The sequence below is a fragment of the Protomyctophum parallelum genome (genome assembly GCF_964188405.1).
Source record: "Protomyctophum parallelum genome assembly, chromosome: 23".
In the NCBI taxonomy this organism is placed as follows: domain Eukaryota; kingdom Metazoa; phylum Chordata; class Actinopteri; order Myctophiformes; family Myctophidae; genus Protomyctophum; species Protomyctophum parallelum.
The window spans coordinates 24,444,716-24,467,943 of NC_139715.1; the positions used below are offsets into that span (position 1 = coordinate 24,444,716).

Consider the following 23,228-nt stretch of genomic DNA (forward strand, 5'->3'; position numbering starts at 1 on the left):
CACACACACACACACACACACACACACACACACAGGTGACACAGCACTGATAACAGCTGAGATAGATTTGGACCTGTCTAAAAACAGGCAGGGGGTTATCCACTCAATCCAAACAGGGAGGGGGGGGGGGGAGATACAGCAGAGAGACAGACATGGAGACATAAACGATTTACACATGTGGTCCTCCTAAACATCACCACAATGCAATGCAAGATAAACAAATATGGGGTGGGCGTCGATAATACAGTAAATAAAGCACTGTATTAACCATAGACATTATACTATGTCTATGGAACTTGGGCTAATGGGAGCTTTACCCATTAGCCCTCCAGAATGTCGCCAAAAAGTGTTGTTCCCTGCATGGGTGACAGACTGACAGTCAAAGTGACATTTAGTCCCATTTAAAGGACAACTTTAGTTTTTTTCAACCAAGGTCAGGGGGGCAGTCAGCCAGATATTCGTGAAGCCTCATTTGAAATCGGTAGTTCATATAATGGCCTGTTGTGGCGCTGGACTGGACCCAAAAAGCCCATAGCTCCATAGAGGCCCATGTATTTTGGCCCAACTTCACCTAGACTGTATTACCTTAATAAACATGGTCATGAATACTTTCTTCTTCCAGTCACTAGTTTAAAGTCTCATTTCTAATGTCATAATATTCTTTTTGGAAAATTATGGTCCCATTAATTAAAAAAATGACCATAAAGTCGCGTATGTTCTGAGGGGCGTGGCTACCGTTACAGTCTATGATCGGATTCCCCACCCACTCGAGTCAAAATAAAAACCAACGGAGAAGAGGGGGGAAGTCCCGCCTCGTTGTCTGGGCAGCCAATGACCAGCTGGTATACAAAACGGAGCCAGCCAATGGCCAGCTGGTACCAAAGATGGCGACTTACATCAGGAATTAGCATATTATTACAGGCTTCATTTTACGTTCATGTTAGACCCGGGGAACGCTTTGTCCATATTTTTTACAGTCTATGACCAAGGTTCATGTTTTAGGTTGTTATGAGAGAAAGTAAAAGATGAGTTTTAATTTTTTTTTTTCATTTGCTGTTTTCTTTCGTTTTAGGGATTTTAGCTGTTTTTGACAGGGGGGCGGGGGCATTCGAGCATGGGGCTAAATATGTATTTCTTTACAAAATGTTATAGCGATTTATTTATTTTATTATTTACTATAGTCCTACTAGACCCCAATAAATTACATCTGGCCACAGAAGATCACAGGATCTACTGAATGTGAAGGTAGCCTACTGGGGGGAAGCCACACTGTGTGTCATAGGCTCAATATGTCAGTTTGACACATTCAGTAGATCCCGTGATCTTTTGTGGCCAAATGTAATTTCTTGGGGTCTAGTAGGACTATAGTAAAGAATAAAAAAATAAATCATTACAAAATGTTGTAAATAAATACATAATTTAGCCCCATGCTCGAATGCCCCCGCCCCCCCCTGTCAAAAACAGCTAAAATCCCCCCCCCCCCTAAAGTTGTCCTTTAAACACATTTAGTTCCAAGGAACTCATAGGCTCGTAGGCTAAATATTCTCTACATCTTCATTGAGGAGAGTTCTTCACAAGAGTATAACCCTGAGATCACATCATATTGACATATGACATCAGTCTTTAAATGCACGGTGGAACCGAGAATATGAATTATTCCCAAAATGTGAAAATATTCACGCACTAAAATATGTGCTATTATGTGAATCATCACACATAGACCCTATATTATGGACACCTCAGCTAGGAGCCACGTTGGTAAATATTATGTAAGAATAAAGTAAAAGGAACACGTTAAGAAAAAGGTGGTCGAAATGGGCCTGTCAATAAGTAATTTGTGTATAGATAAACCACATCAGAATATTTATAGACAAATGTGTAGAACAGTATTTCCCGTGGAATGTGTATGTGGCTCACAACCTCAGCCTGATGGCCTAAAAGTCAAATATCTCCCCCGAATCACAGGGAAATCCCTTTGGCTTAGTGGTTAAGATGTTGGCTTTCCACGTGGGAGACCCGGGTTTGAATCCTGGGCGTTACAATGGTGCTGTGACCCGGATTGCGTTTCCCCATGGTAGGAGGTCAAAAGGGGGGTGAGAGTAGCAGAGTAGCAGAGTGGCTTACAACTTCAACCTGATGGCCTAAAAGTCAAATATCTCCACCTGAATCACAGGGATAATTATCCCTTTGGCTTAGTAGTTAAGATGTTGGCTTTCCACATGGGAGAACCGGGTTAGAATCCTGGGCATTATGTACAGATAGATATCTACACACAATATAAAGCAAAGTGTCCAGAAGAGAACATTCGCTACCATGTAGGTCTAGGACGCTATATATCAACCTGTGGATATAGGGCAGTTTCTCCTGTTCTTCAGAAAATAATGTTAACCACTGGACAGGGTGACCCATTACAGGTCCATTGGTAGGCTACACTCTCAGAGTTAAATGAACACTTCAGTGTATGGGTTTATAATGTGTTTTAACTTTTAATATCCCTCTGTCTGAAATAAAGAATCAAATCGAATCGCATCATCATCATCATCATCATCATCCTTCTCCTATTTTGTCCCCCAACCACACTTTTATCAATCATAATACTCCATCATGACATTTCTACCGTCTCTTGCGCCATCTGGTGGCGTACTTCAGTCATGCGTCGAGGCTCAATGAGGAAGGAAGGAAGGAAGGGTTCGGCTCATGATGATCATCCATCCCGCAACAACAGCGCCATCTTTCCCCTCATGCGTGTTGTTGGACCACCACCACCACCACCACCACCACCTTCCGCACCGTGCCTAGGAACGGGTTAAGGAGCGGTGCATCCGCAGCCAGGGGGGAGACTGTGCGGGGTAGTATAGTGTCTCCACGCACGCACCGCGCGCCACGCCACGCAGTGTGGCGGTACGTGGATCGATGCCTCGATCGATGCCATGATGATGAACAAATGAATTCGCGGGGAATCAAATATCGATTTCGCGAAGGAGAGAGCGTGCTGTGCTTTGAACCCGACCCGTGCAAAGCCAAAGTGTTGTACGACGCAAAGGTAACGAAAATAAACGTTTAATAGTGGATGGCTGTTGTTGTTTGTAAACGTTTTTTTTTTTTTTAAACATGTAAAACATTTTTATTTACAACACTTTGGCCATGTGGTTGTTGTTATTGTTGTAGGCTACTTGTTGTTGGGAGATGCGTGAGTGTGACTGTATAGTAGGAAATGGCATTTGAGGACACTTTGGTCGCGTGACGGGTGATAGCAGATTTACAAGCTCACAAGGCGTCGCTGTATAGATGCCTTGTGAGCTTGTAGACCTGCTATTACCGTCGCGCGACGCAGCATTAATTATTACAGGCAATTGTTTTTGTACTTTTGTCCAGTGGTGGAAAGTAACTAAGTATATTTACTTAAATACTGTACTTATAAGTACAAGTCTGAGGTAATTTTTCTTTCAATTCCCGATACTTTTTTTTTTCTTTTACTTTACTCCTCCATTACATGTCGAATCCAAATATTTAAGGTCTACTTTTACTATACAATTATTTGAAAACTTTATTACTTTACTTTGTAGATTAATTGTATTACAAACATACAGTAACCACTTTATTTCGTCCATTTGAACGCAACGCATTGTGAGCTTTTAGATCTGCTAGTTTCAAATAATTGTTATGCATTTGCTTGACAACTTGTGAAATGGGACATATTCTGCACATTTAAATGGGAACTTTTAATTGTATTGTACTTTTAATTTCGGAATTGTAGCCTGGCTACTTGTAACAGAATATTAATACTTTCTCCACCACTTTGTCGCGCGACCCCCCCCCCCCCCCCCCCACACACACACACACACACACAAAAGTAATATCAAGTTAAAACTCGTCCCCCTGCTTCTCCATCACGTTTTTGTCGTTGTCAAAGTTTAAATGGATGTATTGTATCGATTCTACTATCGAATCGATGTTATTGTTGACACAGAGATATACAAACGTAAACGTCGTAAACTTAAGAGGTTCGATTTAGCGTCAATATAATGTTCATTGTGGCATTAAACCCATTATTCTAGTTGCGTCAATAATATAATGTAATATTAGTCAGTGTCGTTGAGGCCGTGTTGTGTTGTGCGTTGCGGTGTGCCGCTGCGTTGTTGCTAACACAGAGATGTATGTTATAACTCTAGACAGTGTAGAGTTATAAATAAGGTTGCTAACTAACTGCAATGATGTTGTTGTCGTTCTGCTTCCGGGTGCAAATGGTTCAGAAGCCCGACCGTCCCGGCGGGGAGGAGCTCCTGATAAACGACACAGTAGCTGAGTAGCAGATTGTGAGGAATTTGTAATGTATTTTAGACTAGAATACAATACATTACTAAAAATAAAAACAATACAAAATAAAGAGATCAGGATCTATCTTAGCCCAACATTTAGACTCGTATATGTATTTATCATTCAATTCTGACATTTTCAATCTATGTCAGAAATGTATCGATGAATACATCTACAAGAGTCTAACATTTGGGCTAGATCTATCTATCTATCTATCTATCTATCTATCTATCTATCTATCTATCTATCTATCTATCTATCTATCTATCTATCTATCTATCTATCTATATATCTATCTATATATCTATCTATCTAGACAAAAGCCAGAGTAGTACAAATTAAAGTCACGTTTCTATCAGCAATAATAGTGATAAATATAAACATGCAACAATCAGCAATTATGCATAATGACAACTATTTCGACTTATTAAATAAAACAAAATCGACCATTTAAATACAATGCAATAAAATAACTAACATAATAACTATTCGAATATATATATACATATATATATATATATATATATATATTACGTATTCAGTATATTATTATTATTATGGGACAGGACAGAGAGCATCATTATGTCAGTGTCCACAGAGTTGACAAATCAATGCTTTGCATGCAGACAGTCAGTCAGTGTTCCCAAAACAAACGCACCTGAGTCCATTCAACGCTGATGACCACAGAGAACAACAGTGTGTTTGGCCGCCTGTTAGCCTCTATATATCATAGTTATGTGTGTGTTTTAAGTGTGTTCATGCAATATTTATACTACAGTGCGTGTGTCGGGGTGTTAATGTCACTGTAATGCTACTGCATAGCGGCAATTGTGGCTCGAAGTGCCGCTATGTAAATGCTGCAGTTAGCATGGTAGCCTAGCATGCTAATGACTGTGGTTGTTAACACTGTGTTCTTGCCTTTGTACCACCGTTTCACGTTTAAATGCAGCTAGTGGCTAACTGACTGTAAGGTCGCTGAGTGACAAGGTCGTCGAACTTTGAGTTGATGTGATTCGTGGTCTTTGCTGGTGTTTTCATTGTGTGTATGAATGTGTTTGACATTTCTAGGTCACTGATGTCGTAATAAGTACAGACGAGCATGGAAGGAGGTTCCCAAAGTATCTGATTCACTTCAACGGATGGAACAGAAGGTATATATAATTATGCATTTTTTTTTATCCTGGGAAAATCCCAGCAGCCTTCCCGAGTCCAGAAACAGACAATGAAGAAGTAATGGTTCAAATGAGTGGGTCTCAACCTTTCAAGGACCCCCAGTTTGATATGCATTAGTCCACGAAAGGACCCCCATTTGATACAATTGTATATCTCTGGGACGCCAATCTGCACTATAAAATCCTAACTATAAATCCTAAAATCCTAACCCAAAACGCCTCAATGACCAGACCCCACTTTGAGAATCACCGATTCAAATATCTATAATACATGCATGGCGATTACAATTTAAACATGACAAATAACTGTTTTTTTTTAAATGTCAGTTGGGATCGATGGGCTGCAGAGGATCATGTGCTCAGGGATTCTGAGGAAAATCGTCGATTGCAACTTAAACTGGCACGCAAAGCAGAAGAGCGCATGTAAGTTATTTTGTCATTCCATGTCAGTTCAGTATTGCCTTTGGAAGAGTATTAACCTTACCTGGCATAACTACTTTGATTGATTGATTGAAAATGTTATTTTATTTCACAGTATGTATGTAGAATGGGTAATTTCAAACGACGAAACCATGAAAAGACTTGTTTACATCAGGGTCCATGATTTTCAATTCATATAACAATTAAAGATTTACAAATATACATTCATGTGAAAATATTGGAAATCATCATATAAAAGTAATGGGAACGGTATGGGAAAAACTCTTTAAAACTCGGTAATACGGGGGCACAACTTTTGAATTTCAGCCATCCGTAAGTGCTCTTTGATAGTGGTTTTGAAGGCTTATAGTGGCATAGGAGTGCAATTTATTTCATCCCTTGTTTGAGCCGAATCTGGGTTGCAAGTGGTTTGTTGAACTCCCTCTGGTGTCGTGGACTTCGTTGATTGTAGGACCATTTACTTAAACTCAGAGGATGCTCGCAACTGCGACACATTGAGAGGTTGTAGATCGGCTATTTTCGGTTATTATTTCAAGATTAAAGCATTTGAATTGGTCATACTAGTAATATGTTCAGAAGCATTCCATTAAAATCTGAATAGTCCCGGATATTTCATAAGAAAAAGGTTAAACAATATTACTAGTGTGGGTGGGGGACTCCTTTCACACTGTTTCACATTATGACTGGGTCATACTTTATTTTTTTCTAGTCGTTTGAGTTCTTTTGAATCCGTGTATCATTAAATGAGATGGCAAATTAAACTGTCTGCAGGAAGAGAAAGGGATGGCGGAAGCGGCGTCATCGTCTGCCTGGTGTTAAATCTCCTCTGAAGACGGCGCTACCCAAAGAAGAAGACGACAGCGATGACACCAGTAAGACGCTTGCTCTCTTTGTCTCTGTGTCTCACACACAAAATAGTGCTGCAACTATTCTCCCAATTTCTTCTTCGAATTGTCAATTAATTTGATTACCCACGATTTACCCCTAAAACACGTGCAGACACGCACTCTGCGTCTGGACTGTCCCTAGGTGTGATATCGTCTTCAGACAGCAGTGACGAGGGCGATTCAGATTCCTCACAGACCGGGGAGAGCGACTTCTCTGACCTGACGAAAATGGTAAAGTGGAGCGATCACTCTTCAGACGCCATACCAGATTGGTGCAAACCAGTCACAGACGAGGTTTGCTTGGAACACTTCATATGCAATATGTTTGATTGTATAGGCATTCAGGCAAATCACTTCTATCACCATCTTTCACTTGCTGCGCCATATAAAATATTTTGTATTCCCCCCCCCCCCCCCCCCCAAAATCAAACTCACTTGAATTTCTTTCCTATTTTTTGTCTTCCCCAATATTCTTTTTCTACAAATAATTTTCCTAATCCTTTCCTTTATATTATCATCATTACGGTATTATTATTAAGAACATTTGTGTAATGACCAATTATAAAACAAATTAATAACTTTCTTTATTAATTTTTTCGGAGAAATTATATTTTGCCCTAAATTGTAACCAGCCAATCAAATGGTATCTTACGCGTTTTTTAATATTCAATCGATCAATCAATCAATCAATCAATCAATCGAAAGACCCTGTATTCACGGAAGGCGCAGGTTGCACAGATCAGTGGTTGCTGTGTAAAAACCGAGTGTTGTGTTTGTGCACGTGCATTGTCTCTGCCAGAGGGTGGAGCCGGCGGAGACAGAGTCCCACGACGAGGCCAGGGAGAGCGAGGAGAAGGCCGTTCACATCGACCTCGACATCCCCGACATCCTGAAGAAGAAGCTGGAGGATGACTGCTTCTACATCAACAAGAGGAAAAAGGTACGCCAATGTGCCTGACCAATAGGCCTGTCACAAAGTGTTGCTGTCAGCCAGAAACGATACGCACACACATCTTTAACTCTTCCATCCATCCATCTTCAACCGCTTATCTGTAGTCGGGTCGAGGGGGCAACAGCTCCACCAAAGTGCTCCAGACTTCCCTCTCCAGAGCAACATTAGGGACTTCCTCCTGGGGGATCCCGAGACGTTCCAAGGCCAGTTGGTCAATGTATTTCCTCCAACTGTGCCTTGGTCTGCCACGGGGTCTCCTCCCAGTGGGACGTGTGTCGAGGACCTCCCTAGGGAGATGCCGAGAGGCATCCTATCCAGATGCCCGAACCACCTTAACTGGCTCCTTTCCAGGCGAAGGAGCAGCCGTTCTACTCCGAGTCTCTCTCGTGTAATTGAACTTCTCACCCTATCACCCGTTGAAGAAAACTCATTTCGACCACTTGTATTCGCGACCTTATTCTTTCGGTCATGACCCACACTTCATGACCATAGGTGAGAGTAGGAACGAAGATTGCTCGGTAGACGGAGAGCTTTGCCTTCTGGCTCAACTCTCTTTTCGTCACAACAGTGCGGTACAGCGACTGCAATACCGCCCCTGCCGCTTGAACTCCTTCACCTGGGGTAATGCCTCATTCCCTACCCTGCACAATCCACCGGTTTCCTGCTGAGAACCATGGCCTCAGATTTGGAGACGCTGATCCTCATCCCAGCCGCCGTACACTCGGCTGCGAACCGGTCCAGTGAGAGCTGAAGGTCTTGTACCTATGATGCCATCAGGACCACATCATCTGCAAAAAGCAGTGATTCAACCCTTCAATCAATTCAATCTCTTGAGAGCATAAAATGAAGAGTGGTTATTTTGATCGATGCATGTTGTCTCTCCTATGATGCCACATCATAGACATGGAATTGTGGACAATATCTTATCCAACGACAACAAAATATTCTTAATCAAGAGGGTAAACCTCCTCAAATTATATTAAAAGGGTTGATACGCTGACCGGTGCCGGTACGCGGCACATTTGCCACTGGTACGCGAAAAGGGACCAGCCATAAATCTATTACCTTGGTGCGTACCTTGGTAGCTAGTGGCGGATATCGCCAGGTACCTGGCGATGCGATTACACATCGTTTCCGAGGGTCACGATTCGATTAATCCTGATTAATTGGGCTATGTTACGATTCGATTAATCCCGATTAATCATGATTAATCACTCACTGTTAATCACTCAGTCACTGTGTGACTAATAAACAAAGTGCTTTATAATGATTATGAATATATATATTCTTTCACAGTGCATGTTTTTAACTCGAATCTTTGCTTCTGGGTGGGTCCATAGAAGAAAATATTTTCAGATGGGTGACCGTGGCCAAATACAGAACAGCAATAAGCAGCTTTCTTAAAAAAAAAAAGAATGAGTTTGTACAAGCATACAATAAATATATATTAATAATGACATAAGATGTCATGTCATAGAAATACATGGGCAGGATTTCGGTTGAGGTCAGCAGCACTCTGTCAAATTGCCTTTATTCTTTGTTAGGACAAAAAAGGTGCTTTTCTTTGTTTCCTTATTCAGGGATTTAATTTTCAGTTACTGAAGTGTCATTAAGTGTATGGCAACATTTTGGATTCTATGATGTTGAGGGGACACGGGAACTCGATACAACTCACTCACAACGTGTACAAGACCATATTGCCCACTGACATCCAGAGATGCAGTCAAGACAACCATCCCGATCCCGAACACACGGACAGCTGCCCATGCACTCAGAAAAGGCGACTAGAATTACGAAGTCCATCGGCACTTTTATTGCAAAGGATTTACGTTCACATTCGGTCGTGGGGAGCGACAGATTCCGACACACACACACACACACACACACATGCTGTGTCCGCGAACATTTTATGAATTGTCAGCCGGTCCGTAGTAATAGAAAGGTTGGAAACCCCTGATTTAGACTACATGATCTGTGATTCTCTCTCCGTTTCTCCCGTCTGTCCAGCTGGTGATGGTCCCGTGTCAGACCAACGTGGTACATATCCTGGAGTCGTACGTGAAGCACTTTGCCATCAACAAAGCCTTCATGGTCAACGAGCGGTACCGAAGACACCAGAACGCCACCCAGAACAATGTGGCGCCGCAGCCCGTCGCTCCAGAGAGGAAGTGAGTCTGTAGGAATTAAAACCCCAGCTCAAGCTTAGCTTGTAGATTGGCTATTTTCACAATGTTTGCCTCCTTCATATAATATATTTGGTATAGTTTTTTATATATTGTTGGTTGCTATTGATGCAGTAATGGTATTTTTCCTTTCTTTTCTAATTGTTATTACATTTACGATATTATTAAAAAGTCCTTGAATTGTCACTTTTGTCACATTGTCACTGTCATCTGGGGACCCCCCACCAAGATCGTGTGGGGACCCACGAACCACTGTGCCATCTCACTCACTAGCCATTCTGTTTAGTTTCTGTCCTTTCTCCTTCAGCGAGGAGCTGTGTAAGGAGATGGTGGACGGCCTGCGCATCACGTTCGACTTCACCCTGCCCATGATCCTCCTCTACCCGTGCGAGCAGGCCCAGTTCAAGAAGGTCAGCTCCTCCCGGCTCTTCCTGGCGGTCAACGACAGCTCGCCCTGCACCACAAAGTAAGCCACGGCTAGAAAGAACCCTCTCCCACAAGATTCTACAAATGTCTTCTGAATCATGACAGTTTTCTGAAAAAACCTATGTTGCTATATGAGTGGATCTCAAACTTTTTCATGTCAACGACAAGGACCCCCCAAATTATATGTAATTGGCCGCCAACCCCCATCTGAAAATGATGTTCCAGTGACCACCCCAGAAGCAAAGATGAGAGTTAAAAACGTCTGTGGTGAAAGAATATATATTCAAATTTTTGCACGTTTTGTGGCAGTCAATTGGTTAATTTGCAAGTCTGCACAATTAGACAATGTAGTTTTGATCGTTTGTCTGTTATAACTCCTAATGGTACCAACATCAATACGGCATGGAATTGTGGACAAAACGCTATCCAACGACAACTAAAACATTCTTCGGTCTGAGAGGCAAAATCTCATCAAATGGTAGTTCGTGGCTCAAATGCCCAATAAATAATGAGCCTTGACATGAAAAAGGTTGAAAACCACTGAAGTAGAACTATAAAATATTGAGAAAATAACTCTCTCTCTCGGTCTTCCTTGCCATAGCGCCCAGCACGCCCCCCAGCGAGAGCGCAGCCCCAGCCCGCCAGGCCACAACCCCCCCACGCCGCAGTCCACTGACAGCCAGCCGGCGCTGAGCGACGTCTCCACCACCACCACCCCCACCACCACCACAGCCGGCCCCCCGCTGACCACCCCCAAGCGCCGGCGCCACCCTGACGCCGACTGCATGTCGCAGCCCCCCCGACGCTCCACCCGGAACGCCTTCGGGAGCGCGGCCGAGGGAAGCAGCGGAGGTGAGCGTCGTGTTTTTTTTCTTTTCGTCGTCGCTGTCAGGCAGAAACCTTTTTGATATTCAGTGAAGTCGTCTAAGACTAGACTACGACTAAAACATTTCAGAAGACTTAATAGGACTAACACTAAATGGTGTGTTATTCAAAAGACTAAGACTAAACCCAAATCGGCTGAAACAAAATGAACACTGCGTCCTACTTGATCGCACTACAGGGTCACACAAACACATACAATGTAGCAAATGTGTGCAAGCCGAAGCTTGGCACGTTTTGAGCTTGTCGAACTGCTACTTTTGCTGCTTTTCAAGAGACTTTACAGTTACTGAACAAGCAAGAGCTTCAACCTTTTCAGTTACACTGTGCTTCTATAGCGGGCTTTTAGTAAAGTAATGTTTGTAACGAGAGTCCTGCTGGTTGTCTAGGTGGAGGCAGGAGCACAGCAGCGTCTCCGCAGCCCAAACGCCGCATGGTGGACAACACATCCCAGCCCAAGTTCTTCCTCAATCTGGACAGGAGTAAGCTCATCTCCTTTAACCACATGGATTTAAAGTTCTCAGTCCTGTCATTTTGGATCGGAACCCAAATGACTGGACTGAGATTGGAAACATGTTGCACAGCGATAATAGCCAAAAATGGTCTGTGACGCTTTGAGAGATTTAAGATAGGCTATTTTCGGTTATTTTAAGATTAGAGCATTTGAAGTGGTCAAAACTAGCAACATTCAGAAGCATAAAATCTTAATCTTCTCGGATATTTCATATGCAAGCAAAGGTTAAAGCCTCAATCTGTGATTTCTTCACCTGGTTGGCACTAGTATGTAGAACAGCAGGAACATTAAAACATCTTCATTTTATGCTTTCACAAATCTTACATTAGTTACACCGCTCATTCATACCTTTTCAGTCGTGAGCTTTTATTTGGATTTAATCACAAAATTGCACAAAATAACGGCATGTTGCTTTTCGTCTGCGGTTTAGGAAAAAAATAATACAAAAACATGCCACCTCATATGTTCTACTTGAGGAAAACTGAAATTCATCCATAGTTGAAAAATGTACATCTTTCAGACAGTTTGTCATACTGTTTCAGGCCACTAGATGGCATCATGTACCATGTGGTCAAATACCAAGTGCTGAGTGAAGGAGCTCTTGGCTGACATTCACCTTATCCCACCAGGTAGTGTTGTAGCAGTTTACTTAGAATAAGCCACTCTGCACACTGCAAGGTAGCTGCTTCCAGGGATTAACCCAGTGTCACTTTAGATTTGACCGATACTGTATATATTTTTTTAGGATATAGAACAGTCATCCCAGCTTAGAAAGAGGTTCAAAGTAAAAATATTTAGGACAACCGTTGAGCCCATTCTACTCTATCGCTCTGAGACATACATTTGAGAAACGCCTGGATGACACTTGCACCCACCTTCTAATGAGAGCGCAAAATCTCTCTTGGAAGAGACCCATCGACTTTTCTATCTTTCCAGCATTGTTTCTTTGCATTAATGTGCATTATTCTTTCCTCTGTTTTCTTCTCTCCGACTTGGCAGAGACTCCGGTGCACAGTGGCTCATCCTCCCCATTGCCCCTGACGCCTTGCAAGGACAGGGGAGGTCCATTCTACGGCCTGGAGAGCCGCAGGAACAATGAACTTAATGAGGTGATGCATATTATCCTGCCTTCACTCCCCCCAGATTGAAATGATACACTTTGATAAATGATCATGTCTGAACAAGAAACAACAAGTCTTCTTAGCCATGTATGTATGATGTGTGTATATAATGTGTATATTCAACTTCAATGAAATGTGTCATATTAGAACGGGGATATTCAATTATGATTTTGGCTTTCAACAATTATGAAAAAAAGATAATTGAGATAAGGAAAGGCACAAGTGAGGAAAAGTGATTTAAACCCCATTCGCATATCCTGACCTGACCACATCCGTCATACCTCAGCTATTGGTTCGCTGTGTTTCTCCGCAGCCGAACGAATCTGCACTCCACTTCGATTACGGCGATTATGATGAAACATCAACTTGATTAAAATCAAACATCAAACGGACCGTATTCTAGTGGTTGTTTTCTACTAAAGGCTCTACTTGATCACACTACAGTGTCGCAGAAAAGTAGCAGAATCCACAAGCTCGAAATGCTGTGCCAAGTGACACATTTCAAGCTTGTAGATCTGCTGCATTTTCTCTATTCTTTTTTTTTTAATCCTGAAAAAGAAAAAACTTATGAGGTTTCTCTTTTTTTGGTCATGCCTTCACGTTCCTTCTTCAGCGATCCTAGACATGTTAAGTGCATGCGCACTGCCGTTCACTTCCTTGTTTACAGCCCGACTAAACTGTCTCTTCTCTCTAAATCTACGGCGCTCTCCATGGTTTTGATCAAAACGGCAATGTTCTGTCCTCATTTCTGACTTAACCTAGCATCTCGTTTGGAATATAAACGCTTCTAGAGAGACTTTAGATGTGATAGCGCAAGGTAGTAATGGAAGCTTATGCCTCCTGCTTTTGGGGGGGTAATGGAAGGCGGGGCTTTTCAGAGTAAATTCTGCCTCTGCTTGGCACTCTAGCGCCTTTTTATCATGAGAGATTCCCTGGCAAAAGAAGTGTTAAGGAGGCCTGTTCTTGTGTGCGTGTCATTCCTCTCCTCGACCGAGGAGTTGTTTACGCCCCTAGTTAATTTGATAATCTCATTATGATTATCATTTTCGCCACAATCGTGCAGCTGTAGCTCGAGCCAAGATGATGGAGAGAGAAAGAGGGCCTTTGGCCATATGCTGTGTTGTCTGCACCACAAGGCAATGAGACCAATTTGTATAATAATCCGCAATTTTAATACAAAATGGCCTGTGGCTAAACGATAAAGGAGCCAAAATCCCATAGATCAAAACAGAAAAGTTCCAGAAAAGCCACTGTTAAATTATATACCGTACTTGGTTTTGTTTCCAAAGTTAGAGTAATTGTGTTAAATAATCATGATCTCAATAGCGACCAAAATAAATATAGTTTTTATGCCGAAAATGAAGCAGACCTATTACAACATAAAAAAGTGAGGCTTTTAACATACCTAAAGTTTTTGGTATAAAATTGATCATATGGATTCAATTAATTTCTGCTGTGTTTTTGGTTCCATTGACCAGGTCCTGAGCTGGAGACTGACTCCTGACAACTATCCTCTGACTGACCAGCCCCCACCACCTTCCTACCTGTATGGATCTCAACACCTCCTAAGGCTGTTTGGTCAGTCACACTAATGTTTTACATCCATATCACTGACTGCTACATGACGTCTTTAGAATTAATAATAATAATTTCAACTAACTAAAGAATGGAATACACACTTAACCCCCCTCCCCCGATGGAAGTAGATTTGGTGTTTACATAGTCATAGAACAAAACATTCTGTGTGTCTTGAAAGAGTAAGAATCCTCAAAAATATAAAACTAAAGGGATTGTTCGGCGGACTTCTTCACGTATCTTGTAAAGCTTTAGTGTGGTACTATTGTTGTGTTGTTGCTTGTCTGCATTGGCATTATTTTCCCGCGTTCATTGGCTTGTGCACTGCCCCATCCGGCCTCGACTTGTTTCCGCCCGAGTTAATTTGACGATCTCATTATGATAAACCACACTAGCATAATAGTAATACTGTACACACCAGCCAATGCTGCTGTTGCCGACATTCATTCAACAGGTGAATGGGTCTGAAGGCATCCTTTTGCCATTTATTTTTGCATCACACTACCTATGAATACCCCATTACTGTATCCAAGTGAACCGTGAGCTACAGTATGTAACACACACAAGAGAAGCTCACATCTCATCTGATTTATATCAGAATTCAATGTCAGAAGATATTTATTTTTGTTTTTTATCAACAAGAGCACTGGTTCCTAAACACCACATTTTTATGGGTCCCTTTATTTATTTTTGTTTCATACATTTAAAAAAATCATTTCCATGAAAGCAGACAAAAATAGCCGATCTACAAGCTTGCAACGCGCCACAAAGTGATGTGTTGTGTGCTTGTAGATCTGCTATTTTTACTAGTTTGGGTCCTGGGGAGATTTTGGGTCATGGGCTAAAGGGTTTGGGAACCACTGAACAAGAGGCTCACTTTTGTCTTTGTTTCCAGTGAAACTTCCAGAGATCCTGGGCAAGATGAACCTCCCTGAGAAGAACCTCAGAGCTCTGACCAAACACCTGGAGCTGTTCCTCCGGTAAGTAATGGATACTAGGGATGGGAATTATCGATTCATTCATTCATTGATAACTTTATTGATCGATTACTTGATAAGCAGTGTTTAAAAAAGGAAAAAATAAATAATCTGAGAATCTCAATTTCCCTCAATGTCTAACATTAAAATCGACATTCTTTCTGATATATACAGAAAGAATACAAAAGGCATATCAAATATTCGTTTGACCTTTTGAGATACAGGGCCAGGCAATGGCATCTTTGTATGAGATGACATTTTTTTTTATGAAAAGTGCACTGTCTTGTCTGCCACGTTTCTGTGGCTACCAAGGTGGGGGGACTTTTTTTTTAAACCGGCCCACATGTGCTTTCCTTGGCCCTTCACAGAAAACTGCCCAATGATGGAACCGCAGAATTTCCGATTCTTAATAATTGAAGAAGAAACGATCCACTAACTATTAAGATTTCTAATGGATTAATGGATACGTTTGTTTATTGTGATTTTATATATTTTCGGCTACCTCATCTCAAGTGGAACGCGTTTAAGGAAGTAGTGGTGTCAGTTTTAAGGAACTCTGTTCGATAAAAAACATTATTGCTGCCTGGGACCCCGATCTACACTGTCAAATTATACCGTGTTACAGAGCTCTATGTTCATTTGGACGCCGGACCCCATTTTGAGAAGCGGCTTGGTAAACGGTTTGAGTAGCCCTCGCTCAAGGTAGATGCTGAGCTATAAAGAAATGTTAGGAGTCAGTCTTTGTCTCTTTATATGCTTAATATGCTAGAAGAATACTAGAAATTCCCATGAGATTTTGCCGGAAGGGGAGAAGCCGTTCCAAGGTTAAAAAACCATAAGACGTTGCTTATTGTTTTCCTTCGCAACTCTTCTAAACGACGTCTCGGTTGAAAAAGCACAGAACTGCTTAACATCTCAGTTCATTAAATGAACATTGACGCTGTGGTCAGAGCGTCATCACTCACCGCGGTGTTAGCAGGCCGGGCCTCTAGGGAATTCCTCATCGCTAACGGGGCCTTCTGTTGCACGCATCGATTGACTGACTAACAAGCCACACGTGCATGCATAATGTATATGCAGTGCACATGGGCTGGGATCCGATGGTAATTCTGACAGAGCATTAGTCCGACATGAGGGAACAACTGCCGGAACAATAGTGCTCCCGTGCTTGTGGTTATGGTTAGGTTAGGTACTTAGGGTTTGAGGTAGGTTGTCGGTCTAATGACTGTCGGACCAATTATAGCGTCGGAACTAAAGCCTCTACTCTACCCCATGGGCTGGGAGTGGGACTACCAGCGCTATACCTTTACCTTACATTATAACACACAGTTGTACATATTTCAGCAAACGTCATGGATGCTTTTGTCTTCGGCAGTTTGTCACGCCTGTATCATGTAGTATTGCATCTCCATCTTCATGTAGAGTTGTAGACCAAGGGTTTCCAAACTCTTCAGGTCGTGACCGTATGAGTTGAGGCATTTCAAGCTCACAACGGCTCAAAATGTGAGGAGCTGTGAGCTTGTAGATCGGCTATTTTCAAAATAGATATTTCTTCTTTAATATTATTGCTATTTAAACTGCAAAGGAAGAGAAAAGAGCGACTGAAAAAAGCAAGGAAAGTCGTCAAGAAAAAGCAACATGAAGCAAAATGGGTTAAGGAAAACGACTTAAGGATATGTGTGATGGATATGTGTCGAAAGGAGAGAGATGAGTGAGCTGTTAGACAAGCAGCTGAGTCTAATCTCTAAATCCTCCCTGGCGATCTTCAGTTTAGCCGCTCCCTAACCGAGGGGATTTAGCTGCGTTCCTTCTCTAATCAAACACTTGCAGCACCTCATCAGGCCACTATGGGGCACTGTGTAGCAGCAGGACTGCCCTTGATTGTGGAACTGGGAAAACCAGTAATTTGAAATTAACAATAATAAAGGGGCAGCAATGTGCGTCTGATGGAATATGTTCAAGTGCAATTCTTCACTAATGGAAATAATTCAATATTTTGACCAATTTAGAGATGCCAGGGTTAATATGGTTTACATACACTTTAAAATTTAAATTGTGATGTTATCAAGCATAAAATCAAGTATACATTACCTAAAAAGAAATGCATGTATTTAATTCAGTCTGACTAGATCAGGGATAAAACCGCACCAAATCGATTCCTGGTTGATCCTACAGAAATCCAATATGATATCTCTTAACTTGTTTATGGTCCAGTCGCCCCTGTCCACTTTTCCTCAGTCGCTTACACAGTAAATGGGACATTCTTGAAGACGAGGGCTGCACACAATGCAGGTGTGGCCACTTGGCCCGTGGGTTTGCGTTCATGTCACACGCTTGAGATCAGCCGCGCAGCACATCGTGAGACAAGGTCGCAGAGCAGGCAGAAAACGGATTGACGTTGCAGTCCAAGTGACCCCAACTGAAGTGCATGCTGGGACTTGGCCACAGTTGATATCTCTTGCTCTCTCTCGCACTCCCTGTCTTTGCAAGAATGAAAGATTAAGTGTGTGTGCGTGCGCGTGAGTGTGTGCTCCTTTTTCTATTGGTGTACAGTCCATATGCCCACAACAGTATTTCTCATCCCACAGCCCTATAGATAATTCCTCATTCTTCACCCACCACAATGGTGGCATCCGCCAGAATGCCTAATGGGAAAACTGGCACACACTTTTATGCCTTTCCAGACTAAGACTTTTTTTCTTCTTTTTTTTTGTTGCCAAGCTGAATTCACCATATGAACCCTAGGCATTGCTACAGGGTATTTGCATGCATAAAGTGAGTGGCAAAGTGAGTTTAACGTCGTTAAACGCAATCGGATAGGATTTTCTGTTTAGATGTATGGGCTGTCAAGGCCAGAAAGTAGTTTTTTGCCACTCGGTAGGTGTTCCAGGTACGATGATGATCTCATGCGTATACCATCTATTCTGGGGGCAAGCATCGCGGTGTCTTTTGTGAGCTTGTAGATGGGCTATTTCTCAGCTTTCCCGCTATTTAAAGGGCCATTTCACCATTTTTGCAACCAGATCTTATTTTAATGATGTTTGGGAGACAAGAAGAAACACTTTCCTGGGGTTTTTATGTGGGTGTCTGTGATGTCATGGACACCTAGTGTACTAGTGTAGAGCCCTGGGGGACGCCGGTCAACTAAGTATATAGGGTTTAAGTGTATAACCTCCCCAGCTTTAGTTGCTAAAGCTGTGTGGAAGCAATTAGAGAGTGAAAAACAACTTGATTCGTCGTTCGTCGTTTAGGTTTGTTAGCAGGCATTCTTGTTCTGCTATTGTAGCACAACTGCCTTCGATTTTGAAATCAGACATGGATTATTACATAATCGCGTAATCAGTTATTTTTACAATTACAATTATTTTGCATAATCATAATCGTTTCCATGTTAATGTTTTTACATTTGACAAATATTGCAGAAATAGTATAAAGTATAAAATTATTAAATGTGTCCGTAAATTCCTAAACACCAAACTGAAATGAAAAAAATTATTCATTACGTTCCAATGTCAAAACAATATTATATCGTTAATCACAATTATGTGTGTGACTAATTGTCATGACAGACCGAGTCAGAGATTTCTCATCTGCCAACATGATACTTTTGGCAGAATCTGGCATATTCACAGAATAGAAGTAGAAGTCCCTGCTAAATAAACAAATAAATACAGTACATTGCAGGAATATGTTTTGTTTAAGCATTTAGTTGTCATCAGTCACCTAGAAATCCAGCATGACCTGAAGTTGTGCTTTACACAGAAGGGTCGCATTGTTTGTCAATAAGGCACCAGATAATTTATTAATTTCTCCTCTGATGAGGACAATGTGTTTTAGGGCTGGGCGATATGACAAAATCTCATATCACGATATAGAATTTATTTTATCACGATAACGATATACTCACGATATAGAATATTTTTTACGATACCTATTTTTTTTATCTAAAAGAATACATTTTTGTTCAGGTCGAGTACTTTACTGTACTTGGGCTGTACTGTACTGTACTGTACTGTACTGTACTGTACAAGCTCTCCTCCCTGGCCTCTGTCTGTGTTAGGCTGCACAACAGTGACACTTGTTGGTGACAATAGTTATGCTATTTCCGTGCTCGGATACAGGGACAGGGACACACATAGCTGTCTATAATGGTTGCACCACTCAAAAAACAATTAAATTCACATTATCCAGTCTAATTATATGAATATAATACTGATGCCCTTCCCATGCACAGACAGGCCCAAAGCAAGTACAAAATATTACAAAATAAAATGTATATAATAATAATTAGAGGCTGAACTCAATTGTTCAGCCTCTGTAGACATTTTTAAAGCACAGCTCAAGACCCACTTCTACAACATTGCTTTTAATTGATCTTTTATTTTTTGTTATTCATGTCCTCACTGTATTGCATTACTGCTTGTTTTTTAATGTCGTTGCCTTGCTTTTCTTTTTTTCTCCATTGCTCTGTAAAGCACTTTGAGAGCTGCATTTCATGTCATGAAAGGTGCTATACAAATAACGTTTTATTAGTATTATTAATAATAATTATTATTATTATTATGACAATTAAAAAGAAAAAAGAAAGAAATAAGACACAGAAGTACAGGCCTGTGTCTGAATTAAATTGGCTTAAGGAAAAAATAAATATCTCATGTCACAGTTTCTCACTACAGTTGTTTCAGTTCATTTAAGCTCTGTATAGGGAATCAACATGTTCTGTTGTAGTTATAGTTTAGTTTGTTAAAGACGTTGGGCAGCTTAACGATGTTTAATTGACTACAGGCGATAGAGTGAGAGAGAACGCGATCTTGTCGTCAACTCTCCATGCCCATGGAGAGTGCGTATATGGGAGTCTGGGACGAGTGGGGCTTTTCCTTTTTTTTGATGATCACAACAAAGTCAGCGTCTTGTGTTGTTGTTGTAAGCTGTTGCTGAATTAAGGACTTTTCAAATGGAATAATTTATTTGGAACAATAAAACAAGACAGAGACACGCAGCAGGAGGACTGCACAGGTAAGAGGAACGTCTTGGAAGAAGTTTGCAGTGCACCCGACGACGGACAAGCTTATTGTTCAACTGTGTAAAACATGCGTGGCTCACGCAATTTATCAATTTGACCCAACATGAAACCTGCATTTATAACAGTGAATGACCGGTTACTTTAGGGCGCGTTCGGAAATAGCGCACTAGGCGGACTGTGCATTGTGCAATGCAAACTGATAGATGAGTTCGCTCTGGTGTGGTATTTCCGAACGTGCCCCTTACACCGCTCTGAATCTCGTCAGCCATCATCTCCCTTCATGTAATCAAAACCACTTCCATATCCATACAATGGAAGACGTTGCCCCTCTTTTAGGTGCAAGCACCACCTCGGCTTGTGTTGTGGTCGTGTTGGCCTGCTTAGAGTATATAATAGAGAAGACATCCGAAAGGTGTTCGCTCACTGTTTTCAGTGCGCGCGGTGGGCTGCTGGGCATGCCGTATATAAGCGCTGTGACGTAAAATACTGCCGTAAAGCGAAACGGCGATATAAGCGATATAGCTTTTTTTTCGTGATAGACATTTTCTATCGAAAATACGATATATATCGTCATATCGCCCAGCCCTAATGTGTTTGCATTGAGAGATTAGGAGGCATGGTGGAGCTAAAATGAGATTTAGCCGAGTACTGGGTACTAAGAAGATCTGGATTAGTTATCCCCCGCTGCTGATTAGGTGGAACGGGCTGAGGGATCGCTCTTCTCCACCACACACACACACACGCACACACACACACACACACACACACACTTCTCTCACTCTCCCCCTCACATTCTCTCTCTGTCACCCAGTGGCATGTTCATTCCTTCTCCTGTTCTTGTAGCTCGGTAGTAGTAAGGTGAAGGATGCAGGAGCATGTCTCCCCTGTCAGAGGTCGAGGGCTGTCGAAGGGGTTTTTCCACATGGTGAACCATGGCGGTCGAGGCAGGCGATTGAATGGCGGTTGAGGCGCAACGAGCCATGGCTTGACAAAACCGCCGCAGTGCTGTTTGCCTTTCGCATGGGCTTTAAATGCCCGTTGTCAGATCGTGGTTTCACAATTCCCCACTGTCTTGTTTCTCTTCTGCTCCTTCCTCCTGTTCGGTATATATATTTTTTTATTTGTTTGTTTTATCTCTCTCTCTCAGGTTTCTTGCGGAGTTCCACGAGGACTTTTTCCCCGAGTCGGCGTACGTATCGGCGTCGGAGGCGCACTACAACATGAAACAGCCCAGGCCTATTTACTGAAGCTGACCTGGCATTCCCCCCCCCCCCCCCCCCTACTTTCCTTGTTAAACTCCCCACTTCCCGTCCCTAAGCTGGGTTACTTGAAGGAGAAAAAGCTCATCTTATGCTGATGCTGTCCTGCTATCGCCTCCTGCTGTGCTGCGTCCTGCTTTGTCTGCTCAGCACGCACGCTCTGCTTTAGTGCTCCAGCTTAGACCCCTCGCACCGCAGTGTTCTGCTCAGCTGAACTCAGTTCACACCCGTGTGAACTGAGTGGTGCAACACCCCCCCCCCCCCCCCTCTCTCTAGCAGGCAATAGTGCAGCACTCTCTCTCTCTCTCTGTTTCTGGCACAACAGCAGTGCTCATTAACCAACACATAGGCGGACACATAGGTGAGCGAACACATAGGTGAACACGGACATTGCTGTTCCTTGGAGTGGTTGCACCACTCAAAAAGTTAGAAAAGAGCCCCAATTGTTGGCGACGTCTTTTATACTTTAATTGTGTGTGTGTGTGTGTGAGCTTGTAGATGGCTTGTAGATCTGCAATTGTTCGTCGCACCACAATTATCGTATTGGGCTGCATCAGCCTGTTCTATCCCCAAGGCCCGGCCTCCCAAAGTCAGACTTATTTAAGACCTATCTCAGCCTCAGATGAGTCGTTGACTAATTAGGCAACTGGTCTCCGGGGTAGCTTGGCATTTATCCATCTTCAAATGTCAGACAAACGACCAGTTCTAAGTCTTCGGACTTCCAAGTTGTTAAACTTCCCTGCTGCCAAACATCACTTCCTGATATGGCCATGCACTGACCCTCACACATGAGCAAGACCAAAGCTCATCCTTCTTGACTAACCCATCCCTTCCCAAACCCCTTTGCTGAATCAGCTTCATGGAAGTGGACCACGGTCCGATGGTCGTCAGGGCCTCGTCCTCGACTCCCTTCCCCAGTCGGAAGTGATTGACTGCATGGACGCTCCTGGTGGGCCGACGCTCAAATGGTGTTTATTCCGCCACCCCGTTGGGAAGGCTAACCCCAGCTGTGCTTTACCCGCAAACTCCTCTTGCTTAGTGACTTCAGTGATGATGTTAGTGTTCTGCCCAGCCAGCGACATATCTGGAGATCCTGAAAAGAGAGAGTTCCTGTACGGGAGAGACTGCCTATATACCCTGCTATGCATAGCTAATTAACCCATTCTGACCGGGCACCCATTTTGGTGTTGGCATCATGTTATGCTTTATCTATTGAAAAATAGCAGATCTACAAGCTCATATCGCGCCACCGAGTGGCGCGATACGAGCTTGTAGGTCTGCTATTTTTAAATAATCGAAGAGCGACTGACATTTTTTAGAATCTGATCTCAGGTCAGAATGGGTTCATCAGACCAGTGTGTGTCCGGCGGAAACCTCGTATGAATCTGATCTCAGGTCAGAATGGGTTAACTGACTCTTTTAGAGCTTTGTTTTCTGTCCATCAGCTACGCCATGCAATAGTTGTCTTGAAGACGTTCGTTGATACGTTGTTTCTAATT

The 23,228-nt window shown here is 42.4% G+C and overlaps 1 protein-coding gene across 6 annotated transcripts; it reads left to right on the forward strand.

Moving 5' to 3' along the window:
- The first annotated feature begins 2,692 nt into the window (after positions 1-2,692).
- LOC310854099 (MSL complex subunit 3-like) lies at positions 2,693-21,953 on the forward strand. 6 transcript variants are annotated; one of them, XM_083758603.1, is made up of 14 exons: positions 2,694-3,043; positions 5,386-5,468; positions 5,817-5,912; positions 6,702-6,802; positions 6,930-7,111; positions 7,617-7,757; positions 9,777-9,937; positions 10,260-10,418; positions 10,980-11,230; positions 11,650-11,742; positions 12,774-12,883; positions 14,374-14,473; positions 15,366-15,450; positions 21,618-21,952. In XM_083758603.1, the coding sequence occupies exons 1-14, from the start codon at positions 2,945-2,947 to the stop codon at positions 21,715-21,717; spliced, it is 1,761 nt and encodes a 586-aa protein (XP_083614729.1). In that variant the 5' UTR covers positions 2,694-2,944; the 3' UTR covers positions 21,718-21,952. The 6 variants fall into 6 exon arrangements, with proteins under 6 accessions (XP_083614732.1, XP_083614729.1, XP_083614728.1 ...); XM_083758602.1 differs by having other exon boundaries at positions 2,695-3,043; positions 10,239-10,418; positions 21,618-21,951; XM_083758605.1 differs by having other exon boundaries at positions 2,698-3,043; positions 6,930-7,048; positions 21,618-21,950.
- The last annotated feature ends 1,275 nt before the right edge of the window (positions 21,954-23,228 follow it).